Below are 18,750 nucleotides of genomic sequence, written 5' to 3'. Positions count from 1 at the left end.
AATGAAGTTTCTTGTCATTTTCTTTCTATTTCATTTTTTTTTTAAAAGAAGTTTCTTGCAATACGTTTTATGTGATTGTGATTTAAAAACATTTTTCTCCTTTCAAGAAAATTCACCAATAGCATATATATTACTATTTTTTTTAAAAAGAAATTAAAATTCAATTTTAATCCTTAATTTATATTTAGAAATAGCATACGCCAAGAAAAGCAGAAGTCCTTAAGAACATATTCCTTAAGCAATATTATTTTAAGAAGCGAAAATACAAACTGAACAAGTAATTAAGGAGAGCGAAATCAGGAATTAATATATTCAACTTGCTTTTATATATATAAAAATAAAGACACAAAACAAGGAAATAATTGCATCATTTCATTAGTAAAAAGAAGTAACAAAAGTAATTAACACATTAATAAGCATGAATTTCATCTGATACATTATATATAAAATTCCCCTTTTACATTTTTAACCCTTCTTTACCTTTGGCTATTAGGGGGCAAATATATATATATCTCTTTTTGTAGCTTAATTTTTGGTGCATTAATTAATTTTTCTCATACATTAGAAGTTGTTAGTGCAACATCTTGCTTATCATACTCAACATCCTTTTTTTCATCAACACTAACAACTTCTTCTTGCTTATTGATCTTATTCTTGTTCTCATCATCAACATTTTCTTGAATTATCTCCACCACCACCGCTTTCATGTCAATCGCGATTTCTTTTAAATCCATCAAACTTAGGTCCGGTAGAACTTGTTGCTTTCTATTTCTGTAGATCGCGTACAATATCATTTGTGCAATTCCGAATGAAAACCCTAGAATGTTTGGCATCTGGTCGAACAATTACAAATCAAAGTCAAATATAAACATATACTGTCAAATGTATATAAGTTAATCTATCAAATTGGAAATAACAATGTTTTATAACTTTTTTATCACCATGACTTACCGCAATGTACATGTCTTTTTTCAATAGACCATAGAAAAACCACATCACAGCGCAAATTGTAAGGAAAAAAGATAGAGGGAATGGCATGAACTCAACGCTCTTTGTTTGAATAACGCGTCTCTGCAAAAAAAAAAAAAAGTTTGTATCATGACATGATATATTATTTGAAATGATATTCGATTCGATTTGATTTTTTAACTATGATACGTACCATAATGCTTAAAGGAGCAGCGAAAACGCTAACAGAAAATACCGCACAAATCCATCCAACGATACTAATTCGTAAATCATTTTCATTAGCAAAAACATATGTCAACCCAACAATTGCGCCAAATGCCACTAAGTTAAATCCAATCAACAGCTTCGTAGCAAATATCTACAAAATCGATATAAAAATATTAAAATACTTCAAAAAAGATATATTTCGTTCTGAATTCATAATTTCAAAATATTATAAAATTTCGCGATAAAAATATATACCTTAGCCGATTTGGTGGCGTATATCATGAAAATAGTGAGATATATCAATTGTATACCAGTTCCAAAGCTGTTAATTGTGATAAGCAAGATCTCATTTTTCTTGAGATAAGCATAGTATAAATAAAGCATCGCGCTGAAAAGCGAAACCGAATAAGGTATCGACTGAAATCCTTCGGTCGATTTTCTTTTAAATATCCTATAGAAAGTCGGCCTGTAAATAAAGAATATTTGTAAATAAAAACATAATTTTGCGTATTATAAGAAGAAAAATGATAATAATGATAACGATGATGATTCTTACAGTGGGGACAAGTACACCAAGAACGACACCCCATTTCCTGCGGGGAAAAAAAATACATGATAGTTAATTATAATCGAGAAAAAATAGAGGAAATGAAAAGATAGAAAGAGATGAATTGTTAAGTACCAAGAATGCCAAAAGCAAAGGCCAATTGAAGAGTAGTAAAGAGAGGCATTCTTGAGTGTACTTGTTGTAATTGTTGAAAAATGATACAAAGAGAGAAAAATAACTCAAAGCATGAGAGGGGAATAAAATAAATTGTTTTGGCAATGTTTATATAGGAATAATAAAGTGATATATTGCTGAAAAAGATTGCTTGTTACTTGAAAATACTTCACAATACCTTTGGCTTTGGCTTTGAGTTGTCCTAAAAATCATGTGTTATAATCGACGTGGTTTTAAATGTGAACAATATAATACTTTTAATTCTTTTTGTCTCAAAATACTTGCTGTGTTATAAATTTACACGACTCTTGATAAAATATTTTTTTATATCAAAATAAGTAATGTTTTAGCTTCTTTTTTTTTTTTATCTTACTTCAAAATAAGTGATGTTTTAGCATTTAAAGAAGGAATTGATCTGTATAATGTCAAAATTGTCCTTGTTTACATAACCAAGAATCGTTAATTAGTGTTTTTTTAATCATTATCTAAAATCACCACTTAATTTTGGAACGAATGGTGTAATATAATTAGGAGGGATTTATATGTCTTAATTAAGATATTATCTATCTTCATTGAACATTTTTTTTATTTCTGTATTATAATTGAGATATTTATAATTTTCAAAAACAAAATAGGTCACCTGCGATGTGTGAAGAACTGAATGCTTAACGAGACTGACGTAGGTAATCAAGTAAAAAAAAAATAATTTCATAATTTTATTTTGAAATTCTAAATAATATTGTTATTAAAGACGATAAATATTTTGGAACGAAGGAAGTATAAATTCAATATATTCCCATAGGGCTAATTAAAGGTAGGTAGTTAATTTTCTTGAATATCACAATTTTTTTGTTGAATGCTAATGTTGTACGATATATCTTTTCTCACCAATCTATATAGTTTGTTATTTAGGTGTTAGATAGCTAGTATAAATTAAACCATTTATGTGGTCCGTTGAAACGTGAATTGTTTGGATAAATATTTGGTTGGAATTGGAAAAAAACAATTTGAAATAGAATTTTAAAAAAGAGTATTATAAAAATAAAAATAAAAATTATACATTTCATGTCAATTTTCTTCATCTTTATGAAAGAAATTTTGAATCTACAAAAATATTAATTTGGATTAATTAATAGAAGTACTTTCATGAAAATTTGGGATGTTTTGTTTAAATTCTTAATTCTTTAATTAATATATCCTTAACACGGAAAATACTGATTTATTTTATGTAACTAATTATATTTTGTTCTGTCAAAAAGCTAAATGAAAGATACGAGGCAAAATTAAGATTTTAAATTACAGTATAAAGATTCTAATTATTAGAAGTTATTTAGTTCTAAATTAATAATTTATGCATATTCAAAAAAACAACTATATCATATCGAGTGTAATCCTCTCATATAAGATCTGAAAATATAAAAGTATACGTAAATCTTATCCTTATCTTTATGAAATTAAAATTATTTTTGTTAGACCCTTATTAGAACATATTTAGTGATTACATATAAAAATATAAAAAATAGTAATTATTAAATTCGATAAAATTTATACGTTATATACGTTATATATTAGCTACACGTTGATGAGGGGTTAATATGTTTTAAAGCATGTAAAGCGAGGACATGATTTTATAATCACACAAATAACATGCATTTTTAAGATTATAAATATTATTATATGTAATATATAAAGACGTTTCAATTTTCTATAAAATGATGTACTCATATGTTTAATCAAAGCATTCACATAAAATAAAATAAAATGATTTGAATTTTACGACCTCATATAAATATAGATAAAGCTATGATTTCAATTTTCTATATTTTAAATTTTGCAATGATGACTCTAAAGTGACTATAACTACGTTTGAAATGTACTAGTTAGACATATTTAATAAATTTAATAACACTAATTATACATATTTAATAAACTTAATAACATAAATACATTATTTGAACAAAATCCGTTATACTCTACCACTGCTCTCATCATAAGATCTCTAGACTCTTCCTCAACAAATAGGAAAGAGGAGTATTAAAAACACCTTTAAATTTAACGCGAATTATTAATTTTATTCTCGAACTATTGACAGACTTGAAATATACCATCATTCTTGCGAATATGAGTAGAAATACACTCTTAAATTCTTTCTAAATTTAAAAACATTTTCAACACTTCTCGACATTTTACTAAGAGCATCATCCTTCTACAAGAATTTAATATCACTATCTATATCATGTAGCAGATCAATGACATATCTAAATTCAGTTAATCAAACAAAATTGATAATTGTTCAAAATCAAAATTAATAATATCTGTCAAATTCGAGAATATTTTCAAAATTTCTCGCTAGTAATAATTAGGATGATGTTTTCCTAATAATAGATGATTCAAGTTGAAGTTTTTGAACACACTATAAACCAACTTTATTAATGTTTATAAATATGTTTATTTATAACTCTAAAATCATAATTTTTTGTCGAGAAGCCTCTAAAAAAAGCAAAACAAAAACAAAAGAAAAAAATATATATTGTTGAGACAAAGTACATACGTAAGATGAGATAAGTTACGTGAAGGAAATCAAAAGAGAGAAGGAACGGCGAGGGTTATGCAAACATAATATAAAGTGTTGTAGTTTGCACGTGACTTTTTTCTTCTTCCGTTACGTTTTTTTTTTTAAAATAATATATATAATAAAGTCATTTTCATCTATCGTAGCAAGTAATATATTTCATTTTCAAAATATCGAATCTATTAGCTAGCTTTTTTTTTAAATCTTTTTATATACTATATGTGGCATATTTCCTTTTCTTCTTCCTTTTTGAAGAGCTTTTTTCCCATACAATGTACCTACTTTTGTTTCTCTCAAATCATCAATATTGCTACTTATATTTTTATTTATATGTTTTAGTTTGATTTGATTCAGTATTATAATATATTAAGAAAGTTGAAGATTGAATGATTTAAAAATGAATATCACGATATAACGTATAATTTTTTAATATGTCATGTTGTTTTTATAACAACTTCCTAATTAATTTAATTAGGAGAATATCATTATATAATATTTTATATTCTAATATGATAAAGTCTGTTAGTAGAGATATTCCACTTGGGACAAAAAAAATTGAGTGGTATTAGTATTGGAAGTTTTAGTAAATATATTTGAGGTCTAAATCTTAACAAATTGTTTGTTTTTTTTTTTTTCTGTTTTTTTTCACAATTTGTTCTCATTTAAAAACTATATATATTATGACATATTTGTCTTTTTTTTTCCAAGTGAAATGTATAGTATATAGTTCAGGTACTCACAGTTTCGATTCCCAAGGTGTTATTTAGGATACAAATGATGTGCTTATTTATACGTGATATTTATTTTACGTTTAATCATATACCATTATGTCACAAACTAAATTAATATTGATATAATATTATTCTTCCATTCAATTCAAGATAATGGTTAACTAATATAGTTAATCTAAATTTTTTATTAAATTATTTAATTATAATTAATTTTATATGATTTGATGTATTGTCTGAAAAATAAATAAATGAATCTATTAATTTATTAGTTCAATTGAACTCGATACCTTTTGACTTAGATCATTCATATATATATATATATATATATATATATATATATATATATATATATATATATATATATATATATATATATTTCGGACCTTTCAATTCTTAATAGATGTAGATCTCGGATTTATGAATGGGGATATTTCCGAAACTCACACAGAAAAAAGGAAGTGAGTTAGACAAATATATATATATATATATATATATGTGTGTGTGTGTGTGTTTTTTAAAAATCCACAAAATTAGTACAACTAATAAATTTTAAGCTTTAAAAACTAGATGAGATGTAATAGAATTTTTAGTATATAAATTGAATTTAAATGTTTCGACCTTTTTTTTTCCTTTTTCCTATACCTTTGATCTATGAATGTACTTAATTACTTAAAAAAGAAAGTGATGAGTGGACTTTAATATTAAGTTACATCAAACTATAGAATATAAGTAGCTGGATATACAATTTGTCTATATATCATATGATTTGTTTGGTCTTATAGACTGAATACATTCGTACAAACTAATCATTTGTAAAAAAGGAACTTATATTGATATGTTAGAAAATGAGTAAACTCTATTATTGCTTTTTGATGTTTTCTCAATTAAGGTTTTATAAACTATATTTTTAGCAAATTATATATGATATACACGTTTTCTCATTCCCTAATTAATGGATTTAATTAACGTGGAGTTTTGAATATCTCTGCAATCCATAATATATTTAGTTGCTTTTCCAAGTTCATCTCCTCTATATTATAAAATGTACAAAATTTTCCTAAATTTCAATTCAAGCAGCAATTTTATATTTCATTATTTATAGAAATTGTAATAGGTGGATGTTGCTGTAACATCCAGAAATTTAACCTAATTTTGAATTAAATTAAAAACACATCATGTGTGGTCTTTGAATAATCAAGAGTTTTTTTTTCTTTAACAATCATGATAGTAATCAATTTAGTTTTGATCAATTATTTAACATACTTTTCATTAGTACGTCTTTTAAATGTCTCATTTTATCTCAAATCATCAAATATAGACCATTGAATTTATCTATTTTATCAACATATAGAATATATTGGAATTTCAATTGTTGTCAAACACATGCATGGTTGGACTAACGATAAATATATTGAATAATGAAATTTGTGTTAGGATTAAACGCTTATCATCATGTCAAAAGTTGATAGTAAAGACGCATCAAGCAGTTTGACCATGACTCCTCTCAACACATGTCTCATGCATAATATTGTTGCTCTGATACCACTTGCTAGAATCATGAATAAAACGCTTATCATTATGTCAAAAGCTATAGGTTATAGCAAAGGTGCAACTTTATTTCTTAACTAAGTCCACCAAGCAAACATCATGTTCAATCATGACTCCGGCACAGGCCACCCAGCCCCTCATGGACCTTGCCATAGGCATGTAGAGTTGTCAATATGGTCTAGGCCCGTTGGGCTGGCCTGACCTTATCGGAGATTTAATAGGATTATGCTAAAAAATTTGGAGTTCATTTAAGAAAAGGGTCTTTTAGCCCAGCCTGAATAAGTCTGCTGATTTGTGGGGCTTGAGAAATATCGATAGGGCCGTCCCGTGACTCAACAAAATAAGGTATAATATTGAAATTTAAAATTAAAGGAGTCCAATCTCAAAACAATTAGATTAATATTTCTATATAGATACTTATACTTTTACTTCAAAAGAAAACTTAATAAAGATAATTTCATTTGTTAATTTAATTAACAAGTAGTAAGATTAACATCATGTAATATTGTCTTATCGACATTTTGTTGCTTAATTATTGTAATATTGTCTTATCGATATTTATGATAATATTTTTAAATTATATTTATAATTTAATTTAATATTTATGAAAAAATATAATTTTAAAAAAGTGGGCTAGCCCGACAAGCCTGTACCTCACGTACTTGTGGGTTGGACCGACAATTTTTTAGCCCATACAATTAACGAATTAGCTAGGCCTGACCCGTAAAATATCAAAGCATATATGAGTTAGCCCAAATGAGGTGGGCTAGCCATATTGACAGCTCTTTATGCAAGATGTTGACATTACTCAATAGTTTGTACATACTCCTTGACTCTTGAAAAAATTGCTATGCACTTTGACTTATGATTTTTTGTTTTTTCTTCAGCTACATTTGTTTAACTATTTTTAATTCATGAGTTGTAAGGAGAAATTAATTATATCATCACAAACTTAGACTAATTAAAACAAGAGTTGGATCCAAATTCAATATTGAAAATGTTGATTATTTTAAACGGAAAAGGGCCTAAAATATCCTTAAAATATTGGAAATTGTACAAAATTACCCTCCATCCACCTATTGGCTCCAAAATACTCTTCACACACCTATTGAGTCCAAGATACCCTTGTCATCCACATTTTGGTTCAAAATTGACCACTTATTTAACGGTTTTATATTTGAACTATTTAAATATTATTTTAAATACGTGGCGCTCAACTATTTGTTATAAATTAACTTATTAATATTATTTATAAATCAATCCAATACCCATCCATTACTAATTAAACCCCTCCAAATTAATAAACGCGTTACATTATTAATGCAATAAAGAAAAGCTACAGCCAATTGAGTGTTTTTTAAAATTCGAGGCGAAAAATATCTATAGAAATAAATTATCATACATTCAAGTGTCTAAATAAAAATTAGCGATAAACTTTAAAGTCTGACTATATTCATCTTAATTAATCTTACGTCTCAATTATGTGATGCTACTTTATAGGTAATTTCTTTTCAAAATAATATATTAAAGGTTTTAAAACAAATCATAAATATTTATAAAATTATATTTTTAAAAAGTGCATGAATTAATTCGGGATGTATTACTTCTTTACCTTTAATCATAAATTTCTAATTCAATCTTGAAAGAGAATCCTATTGAAAGTGTCCTCCTAAATAAGCGGCTCAACCTAAATTTAATTGGGGCTTCAATTCGGACTCGAATAATTTGGACGTCATTTTCAGGAATCTATAATTTCATCGTGTTTTAGTAGTATTTATGACGATTTCGATATTATAATTGGATTATTAATTAGGTGGAGTTTAGTTAGTAATGAATGGGTAGTGGGTTGGTTTATAAATTATGTTAATAAATTAAATTATAACTAATAGTTGAACCCAAAAGTGGATGACAAGGGAATTTTTGGAGTCAATATGTGGATGAAAAGGGCATTTTGGATCCAATAGGTGGATGAAGGGTAATTTTATATCATTTTCAATACTTCAAGGGTATTTTAGGCACTTTTCCGTATTTTAAACTCACCAATGACAATTAAACACGAGGATTGCACCGTTGTGAGACTTAACTCAATAACTTGGACATGATTTGACGACAACCTTCGTTCTTGAATATATTGTTATACATTTTTACTCGTGAATTTTCATTTTTTCTGTCACAATTGTTTAGTCGTCCTTAATTCATGAGTTATAGGGAGAAATTTAAACTGGACTAATTAAAAAAAGGTGTTGAATTCAATTCAATATTAAGAATGTTGAAAATTTCGAACTCAACAATGACAATTAAGTACAAGGATTGCACGCGTTTCAAGACTTAATTCAATACTGTAACGACCTGTTTAGTCGTTTTGAGCAGCAGATTTTATTTCTGGAAAAACAGGCTGAGACGACGGAACCCACGACGGAACGTCATGGGCACGACGGACCGTCGAGGGTGTCTCGTCCCAAAACACTTAGAAATTCTGAAATTTGGGTGCTGAAATCGACTCTCTGAACTCTGTGACAGACCTGCAGGACGGACCGTCACAGGCACGACGAACCGTCGTGATCCACCGTTTCAAAACACTTCAACTCTTGAGAATTTGGTACAGGGAACGATTCTCTGAACGTCGTGACGGAAGTGCAGGACGGACCGTCGTAGGTACGACGGGCCGTCACAGACTCCTTAAGGAAATCGAGTCTCTGACGAACCTGCATGACGAACCGTCGCGGGCGCGACGGGCCGTCACAGGTTGCGTAATCCCAGTCGGAGTTGGATTTCTGGTTAAGTTTTAAAGGGAAGTTTTGGACTATTCCTGCTATAATTATATATTTCGTGGGTTTATATTAATAACTAAATTTCTTGGGGGTTAAAAGAGGTAACCTTAAGTTAATTAGTGGGTTATTATTGCCACCTTTTATTCTTAATTATATGCTAATTAGGGTAAAAGAAAGAGGGTTTGAATAAGAAAATTTAAAAGCATAAGAGAGGGAGAAAACGAACGAACAGGGAGAGAAGAAGAACAAAGCTTTGGGAATTTGCTTGCTTGATCACTAGTCTTCGGTGGAAGTAGGTTATGGTTTCTCTTACGATATTCGTAGTAAACTCTTAATAGCGAATGATATGTATTGATAATATTGTAAACCCTGTTATGTGCTTAATTGTATACTTGCATGAATGTAATTATATAATTGTGATTATACAAGCATGATGAAGTTATTGAATCCCAAATCTTGAAAAACCCTAATCTCTTCGTTAATGATGAGGCCTTGGTATAAAAGAAGGCGTAATGAACTAAAATAATGAGATTGATGATGCCTTGGTAAGAAAGAAGGCTTGATGAATTGATAGAAGGAGATTAGGGGATCGGGTGCCACGTTCCGGTACCAGGATAGTATATGAGGATCGGAGTGTCACGTTCCGACACAGGATAGAATATGGATCGGGTGCCACGTTCCGGTACCAGGATAGTATATGAGGATCGGAGTGTCACGTTCCGACACAGGATAGAATATGGATCGGGTGCCACGTTCCGGTACCAGGATAGTATATGAGGATCGGAGTGTCACGTTCCGACACCAGGATAGAATATGGATCGGGTGCCACGTTCCGGTACCAGGATAGTATATGAGGATCGGAGTGTCACGTTCCGACACCAGGATAGTATATGAGGAGCGGAGTGTCACGTACCGACACGAGAGGAATAAAGATAATGAATCTTGAAAGATGTTAATATACTCAATCTAATGAACCTAAATCCCAAATGAGTATGATGAGGAGGCGTGAGTCCTCATTGACGAGCTTGGTGTTGTAACCAAGGGTTATGGTAATTGTAAATGCTACATGTTGAGTATCATAGTTGATTTTATGATATTACTTGGTATATACTGTTTTCTATTTTGAGTTGGCCGATGATACCTACTCAGTACTTGTGTTTGTACTGACCCCCTACTTTTATGTTTTCTTCTTGTTATTTGTGGAGTGCAGCAAACGTGTCGTCATCTTCGACTCAACAGTAACTCTAGCCAGTCTTCACTACTCCGGATATCAGGGTGAGCTAATGTTTCTAGCTTGGACTGGATCTTCCTCTTCATGTCTTAATGCCTTGAAGTTCCGGCATGGACTAGCTTTCATGTATTTTTAGCTTTTTAGAATACTCTTAGTTTAGTACTTTGATCATAGATGTTCTTGTGGTGATGACTTCCAGATTTTGGGGATAATAATAGTTATTGATTTTATTAATGAGTTTAAGTCTTCCGCATTACTTTCTGTTGATATTATATTGAAATGTTAAGGTTTAGATTTGGTTGGTTCGCTCACACAGGAGGGTAAGTGTGGATGCCAGTCGCGGCCCGATTTGGATCGTGACAAATACCTTACGGCATGCGATGATGACAACCTTCATTCTTGAAAAAACTATTATGCATCTATTTGACTTATGATTTTTCGTTCTTTCAACTGCAGTTTTTTAGGTATTCTTAATTCATGAGTTAGAGGGAAAAAAATATACTATCATAAACAGAACTACTTAAAACAAGTGTTAGATTCAAATTCAATATTGAGAATGTTGAGAATTTCAAATGCAACAATGACAATTAAACATAAGGATTTCACATATTGTGAGACTTTACGCAATACCTTAAGATACGAGCTGACGACATCCTTCATTCTTGAAAAACTGTTATGTGCTTTGACTTATGGCTTTTCGTTCTTTCGGTGCATTTGTTTAGCTATTCTTAATTAATGAGTTGTATAGAGAAACTTATATCACAAACTAAGACTAAGGGCCCGTTTGGATGGGCTTAATAAAAGCAGCTTTAAAAAAGTACTTTTAAAAGTGCTGAAACTTATTTTTAAAATAAGCAGTTATGCGTTTGGATAAAAGTGCTGAAGTTGTTATGTCAAACGTGAAAAGGTAAAAATGGAAGAAAGAAATGTTAGGTTATATGGGTAATTTGGAGATTGTATAAAAATATTAAGAGCAAAAAGATAAAAATGTGGTCAATTTAAAACAGCTTATAAGCTAAAAAAAAAAAAACACCCCTACCCCAGCTTTTAACTTTTGGCTGAAAATAAGTTTTTTCTACTGTAGTTGCTTAATTATTCTTAATTCATGAGTTGTAGGAATAAATTTATATCATCACTAACTGAGACTAATTAAAATAAGTGTTGAATTCAAATTCAATATTGAGAATGTCGTTGAGGATTTCAAACTCAATAAGACTATTAAATACGAGAATTGCGCTCGTCGTTAGACTTAATTCAATACCTTACAACATGAGTTGATGACAGTCATGCATCATATATTTGTGTTTGTGTTTCTACTGGCACCCTTCCTTTTCAACAGGGGCGGATTTAAGAATGGGGAAGAGGTGTCATGTGACGCTGCTTCGTCAAAAAAATGGCTAAATTGTATATGCGGTTATGAAACAAAAGCAAATATAAAAAGTCTATATAATAAAAGTGACATTACAACATGAGTTGATGAAAGTCATGCATCATATATTTATGGGCATAATACATAAATTTGCCCTTTAACTTGGATTCGAATCACATTTATGCCCTTCAACTTTGGGTGTGCACAAGTAGACACTTAAACATGTATAAAGCTGAGCAAATAGGCAGACATGTCCAACATGTCATCCTACGTGTCATTTTTTGTCCTACGTGATGTCCTACGTGTATTTTGCCGTATAGAACTCATGTGTTTATTTATTTAAAAGTTGGATAGTTAAAGTGTCTGTTTGTGCATTATGAAAGTTGAAGGTCAAAGTTAAAATTTGAATCCATGTTTAGGGTCCAATATATGTTTTATGTCTATATTTATGTTTGTGTTTCTACCGGCACCCTCCCTTTTCAACAGGGGCGGATTTATGAAGGGGGAAGAGGTGTTACGTGACACTGCTTCGCTGAAAAAATTGCTAAGTCATTTATACGGTTAAGAAACAAAAGCAAATATAAAAGGTCTATATAATAAAAGTGACATTACTTGAACAATAGAAGCTTATAGCTTAGGGTGATTTTCTATTGAAATTCCTTAGGTTAGGTTGTGTGTTCAATCCTACATAGTTTATGTTTTTTTCTTTGGCCTTCTTTGTTTAATAATTATTTGATATTTGTTTGTATAAACAAAAATTTAGTATAATATCATCATGGAAATTAATTTGACTACATTTCATAAAAAAAGGAACTCATGAAAATTATTATAATGTGTTTTTTTATTTGTTTAGAAAAAATTATAATAATATACATGAATTGTGTTTAATTTGTATTTTTTTTAAAAAATAAAATATGATCTATATTATTTTATTATTTTCACATTTTAAAAAGTGATAACGCTTATAAAAATTTTGCATAAGCCACTACGAGAAATCATAGGATGTCAAGCTCTAATAGTGTGCAAATATATTCACGGCATGTTTAAAAGGTTTGTTTGACAAATATTCTTAAATTAAGTTGATTACCATTTAGATTTTATTCATATTTTAGTGGTTATGCAAATACAATTATTGAAAAAAAAAATATTAGGTAAAATATTAGTAATTACAATCTGTCATCTAACAATTGTAATTACTTCCAAAAATTTTAATGATAATCTAATATTTTTTTCATAAGATATTCAATTTGATTTCCCAACAAAAGATCTTTAGATCATGATTTAAAACATCCATAAATTGCAATAAATTTTTTTAAAAAATAACTATTACTAAATAACTATCAAAAATAATTGTTAAAAATGTTTATACTTTAAAAAGGTATCTAGTCCAATAGGTGCATGAAGATAATAAGTTATAAAATAGCATCGCTATTGACAGAAAATGTATTAAAATAGTGTGTGTGACACAAATATCAATAGACAGATCGTTTAACTTCTATATATATCTTATGCAAAAACTTTTTCTTAATTACATTATTAAGTCATATATAAGATAATTACACGTAATATCTGAACTAAATAGGTTATCAACCAAACTAATCAGGAGGATCAATAGCATTTTCATTTATTCTCCAGTCGAACTCAAACTTTCAATCTATCGATTACTGATAGAAGTGTTCAGTCACTACATCAACTCTCAATTCCGTTGAGAGTATTATTCTCATAAATAGGTCATACAACATATAAATTTTATATTTAATTAAACTTTTATATGAATATTAGATATGTATAAAAAAAAAGTACTCATGAATTATCATATGAGATAATTTAGCAAGTAAATGCTTGAAGGTTTGTTCTAACTTATTATAACAAACTAAAGCAAAAATTGAGGTAAATGTAATGATAGGATAAGGAAAAGTGAAAAGCAACAACCTAAATATGGGTTTTGTTTAGCTCAATATTCTCAGGCAATTTTATTCTTATGGAAAATGTTTGTCCTATATTACTCTATTTACTAATTTATTTTATTGATGACCTAACTCCCCATTGGCTTTGATGCTTTGTCCTTTAGACATTGGCACATTGCTTGCCTTTAATATATGAAATTGTATTATCCAAGTCATTAAAAAGAAAAAAATAATTAAGCTCATCTGAAAATTGAACTAATATGAAATTTTACTTGATCCTTAATAAATCTTTTTAAAAATTTTAAAAAAAAATATATACATATTTGATATCTCATATAAGGGTTGATAGATGCTAAGCACATTATAAAATTTTCGAGAGAAAATAGTGGAAATGAGGACGAGAAGGAGTGTGTAATTTTGGATTCATGTTGGGGCGTTCGACTACAAAAGTCATACATTTTGTAAGGAGGTTGATCTAGCAAAATAGGGAAAGAAATTACAAAGACTTACATTAACCTAATAATAGCATAAGACTTAAAGCGGACTCGTAGCATTTCTTAGTCGAAATGGGGTTGCGCGAGAAATTAGTGATAGGCTGGAGGTTTAAAGGCAGACTCTGAATTCAAAAGTGCTCACATTAGGCAGGACTAAGACATAATACTTGGAGTGGAAGTTCAATGACGTGCATAATTCACGTGGCAAGTGCGGAAATGAGGAGTGATGCACAATTTATCATCAAGAGAGGAAATTTTGAGTATTCAGGATCGACAATCTAAAAAAATAAAGAGATTGATGATAATATTATACATCAGATTGGAGCAGAGTGGATAAAAGGGAGGCTTACATCCAGTGTCTTGTAGGGTAAGAATGTGTCACCAAACCTTAAAGATATGTTTTATAAAATTATGGACGATGTACTTGAGGTCAACAACCATGTTGTATGGAGCGGGGTGTTTGATCGTCAAGAACTCACACAGAAGGTGAAAGTGGTGGAAACAAGAATATTGAGATGAATGTATGGATATTCTCATATAGGATTAGAAACGAAGATATCCAAGATAAGGTAAGACTAGCCTCTATGGCAGACGAGAAGACGAGGCTGAGATGATTCATACATGTGAAAAAAGGATGCATGCATAGATGCCCAGTGAGGAGGTTTGAGAGTTTGGATATGCATGGTGGGTTTGATCAGGAGAAGGTAGAGGTATATTGAAGAAGTATTGGGAAGAGATCACGACATGACATACTTGCACCTTAACGAGGTTATGACCCTAGATAAAAAGATATGAACGTTAAAGATTATGATAGAAAATTAATACAGGTTGTCAAACATTGTCTAGTTCTTTATTAATATTATTATTATTACCGTCATACTGATTTATTCTTCTATTTTAGAATTGCTAGTCGCTTTTTTGCATCGATTAATATATCATTTGTTGTCGGTACTATTCTCTTCTCTATTGTTTTTCAGTGTGACTTCTTTATAGTATATTCGTTTTACATACTTGACTTTTTAGATATATTACTTGAATTTAGAGTCCATCAAAAACAACAAATCTACCTTCAGCTATGACCCTTTTTTTAGCCTATTTCAATAAATTCATTTTAACTCGTCCAAATCCCGTCCAACACATTTTAATTTTTTTAACTTGAATTTTTATATCTGATGCGCATCTTTTAAATTTATTTTTTATGTTTTTGCTACATCAGTTTTAGAGGGTAAATCAATTCACTCTTAAATAATAAAGATGTGTAATAGATCGTCATGATAATTTAAGCGTGTAACTGATATTTCGAGATAAGTTCAAGGGGAGATCTATGTCTTTTCCCAATTAAAAAAACAACAAGTTATAATTATTTTGTTTATGTTTCTTCTACGTTTATTATTGCAATAATATTACATGACCAAATTCTCGTAATGGAAAACACTCAATTGCCACTACTTAATTATGTCTCTATCATTATCCCTTCTAAATCTTTTCTTCCAATTTGTCTCAATTTTTTATTTAAAAATTAACTCTAGTGGTTTGACAATGCAAAATAAAACAAAAAATATATTGACGGATTTAACTATGAGTTTATAAGTTCGATAAAATTTAATGTTACGAGTCCAAACTTTACATATATGTACAAACTAAATGACATATAATTAATAAAACTTTATGTATACGTACAAATTAAAATGACATATATTGAACTTTTTATCGTTCTGTTCGGTGACCTTTGTATATTTTGCTTTTCAAACTTGGCACTCTTTTAGTCGTTCAAAATAATTGGTTAGAATTTAATTAAAAACAATAATTTTTCACCCTTTTTATAAGAGATGTGTTCCTAATTTCTAAAAATTATGTTAAGATTTGGTACATAACTTTTCACATTCTAAGATTAATTGTATAATTATGAGAAGTATTATACATGGAATTTTGTAAGATGCTTTTTCAAGATCATATATGGCCATATTGAGCTATATTAAAGACTCGAACAAATAAATAACACTTAATAAAAGTGGACTGGGGTTCTAGAAATAGCATTTTACTATAATTTTTGAGAAATCATATAGTTTTAATATGAAATTACAATATATCCCTCTTTAAGTAATACAAATCGAATATACTAATATGTACCGTCCGAATACATTAAAGAGTATCTCAGATACATTATAACATAAACCAGATACATAATACGTAGCTCGGATACATCATATGTAGCTCAAATACATCAAATACTGGCTCGGATACATTAATATGTAGCTTGAATACATTAAAAGAATAAGAAATTTTAGAGATTTCTAAAAATAAAAAAAATATTAAAAATAAGAAAAATACAAAACGTGCATTTCGGTAACTTTTCCTTTTAGTATACTGAACAATGAGTCTGAAGTTTGAAGGAACTTTTGGGCCTATTAAAACACATTGGGCTCAGTTTCAGAGCCCAACAAAACACTTTTGTACCGCTGTTGTCCAAGTGTCCAACTATTTTTATTTGGGAAAATTGAATATAATGGCAAAATAATATCCTAAAATAAATAGAGTAGCTAGGGTTTGATTTAATTGTGATCCATAGCAAACGTTTGCGAAAATTGTCAGGTGCCTCTCTCCCAAATATCTCGCTCGCCACTCTACTCCAATCTCTCGCTCGCTTTCTCACTTTTTATACAAACACAAGTGTATAAAAATTATTTCTAATTGTATAAAGAAGAGAAAATTGTATAAATACATATATTTTTGTTCCTTCTCTCTCCCCTCTTCCAGATATCGCTCGCCACTTGCTATAAATTGTATTTCTGTTTGTATAAAGCGTGAGAAAATTGTATATACACATGCAAGTACGTATATTTTCGTCCTATACACTTATAATTATACAATAAAAATACTCTCCTACCCATTTTCTTTTGCCTCTCTCTCTTTCTCGTTTTATACAATTTTCAAACTGTATCTAATTTCTCTCTTTCTCGTTTTATACAATTCGATTTAATTGTATATTCCTTGTCAAGTCTCATTTTAAACAAATTCAAATTGTATATAATCGTTCTATACACTTTTAATAATACAATTCGTTTTATACACTTCGTTTTTATACAGTTCTCTGCCCAAGTGTCTTTCTTTTTCTTGTTTTATACAATTTGCTTCAACTGTATATGTATAGCGAATCATACAGTTTCTATGTTTGCTATGGAGCGCAATAATGCAAACTTTGCTATAGCATACAAATATGAATTTTTTATTTGTTATACGTGAAAGTTGCCCTTTTTATTTCAATAATGGTAGACAATATTTTCGAACTTTTATACGATAGAAATACAAGATTGAGAAAGACTTTTATACGTCATTCTATAATAGAATGAATTCGGTTAAGCTAGAATAGGCCCTATGATTGATCGAAGGAAACCCTAGCGATCAAACACTCCCAACTATTATACATTGGACTTTTAGTTAGGCATAAATGATAAAAACTTTACATTTAGGTTTTGATAAGCCGAGTTTCATACTTGTAAATTGAAATTCTTGAAATTTCCACCTCATGAGTTCGAACTTTATTTTGAAATGGCTAAATCTACGAAAGATTATAAACTTCGCACATTTATAGTCAAAGGATATTTTCTTTGATCATGATTTTTTTAAAATACTCTTTTTGAATATTGATAATTGTTAACTATGGTGATTGATATTACTTTTACATAGCAAATTTCATTTAAAAAAATTAAAAAATTTATACCAAATATATATTGAACATTAATTAGTATATTCTTATATTTCGGATCAAGCAAAACAAATTGAATCGGATAGATTGAACATTAATAGCAAAATATACGTAAGAGAATCTACTCCACACAGACTATAATTCATTATTTGTAACCCCAAATTCGTTTACGGAAATAAAATAATAACTCAAATCCCGAAAAAAAATAAAAAATATATATATATATAAAAGTAGTAGAACAAATATGAAGCTTTGACTTATTATATATGTTGTTTGAAGCCTTCAAAATTGCTAGTGTAGGTGTTTTGGAGGCTTCGATACACTTTTGATAAATAATATTTCTAAAGAATTTAAACAAAATAACTTTTGATAATCGTTTAATGAAATCGATGGACTGCAATAAATCTGCGACGAGGCGGTGGACTCATACATGAAATGAATAAGAAGAGGATAGCAATAACAATAGCTATGAAGAGTGGACTCACATCAAAAAAATTGCCTCCATCCATCTCCGCGCATACAAG

General features: G+C 29.3%; 1 protein-coding gene across 1 annotated transcript; it reads right to left on the bottom strand.

Moving 5' to 3' along the window:
• Positions 1 to 355: 355 nt before the first annotated feature.
• Positions 356 to 2,008, bottom strand: LOC101259076 (bidirectional sugar transporter NEC1). Its single transcript, XM_004247411.5, has 6 exons — positions 1,859 to 2,008; positions 1,733 to 1,769; positions 1,432 to 1,642; positions 1,163 to 1,327; positions 952 to 1,071; positions 356 to 833 (listed from the first exon to the last, which is right to left on the bottom strand). Exons 1-6 carry the CDS (start codon positions 1,905 to 1,907, stop codon positions 555 to 557), a joined length of 861 nt encoding a protein of 286 aa, XP_004247459.1. The 5' UTR covers positions 1,908 to 2,008; the 3' UTR covers positions 356 to 554.
• Positions 2,009 to 18,750: the final 16,742 nt, after the last annotated feature.

The sequence above is a fragment of the Solanum lycopersicum genome, chromosome 9 (assembly GCF_036512215.1).
Source record: "Solanum lycopersicum chromosome 9, SLM_r2.1".
Lineage (NCBI taxonomy): Eukaryota > Viridiplantae > Streptophyta > Magnoliopsida > Solanales > Solanaceae > Solanum > Solanum lycopersicum.
This window is presented reverse-complemented; position numbering and strand designations above follow the sequence as displayed.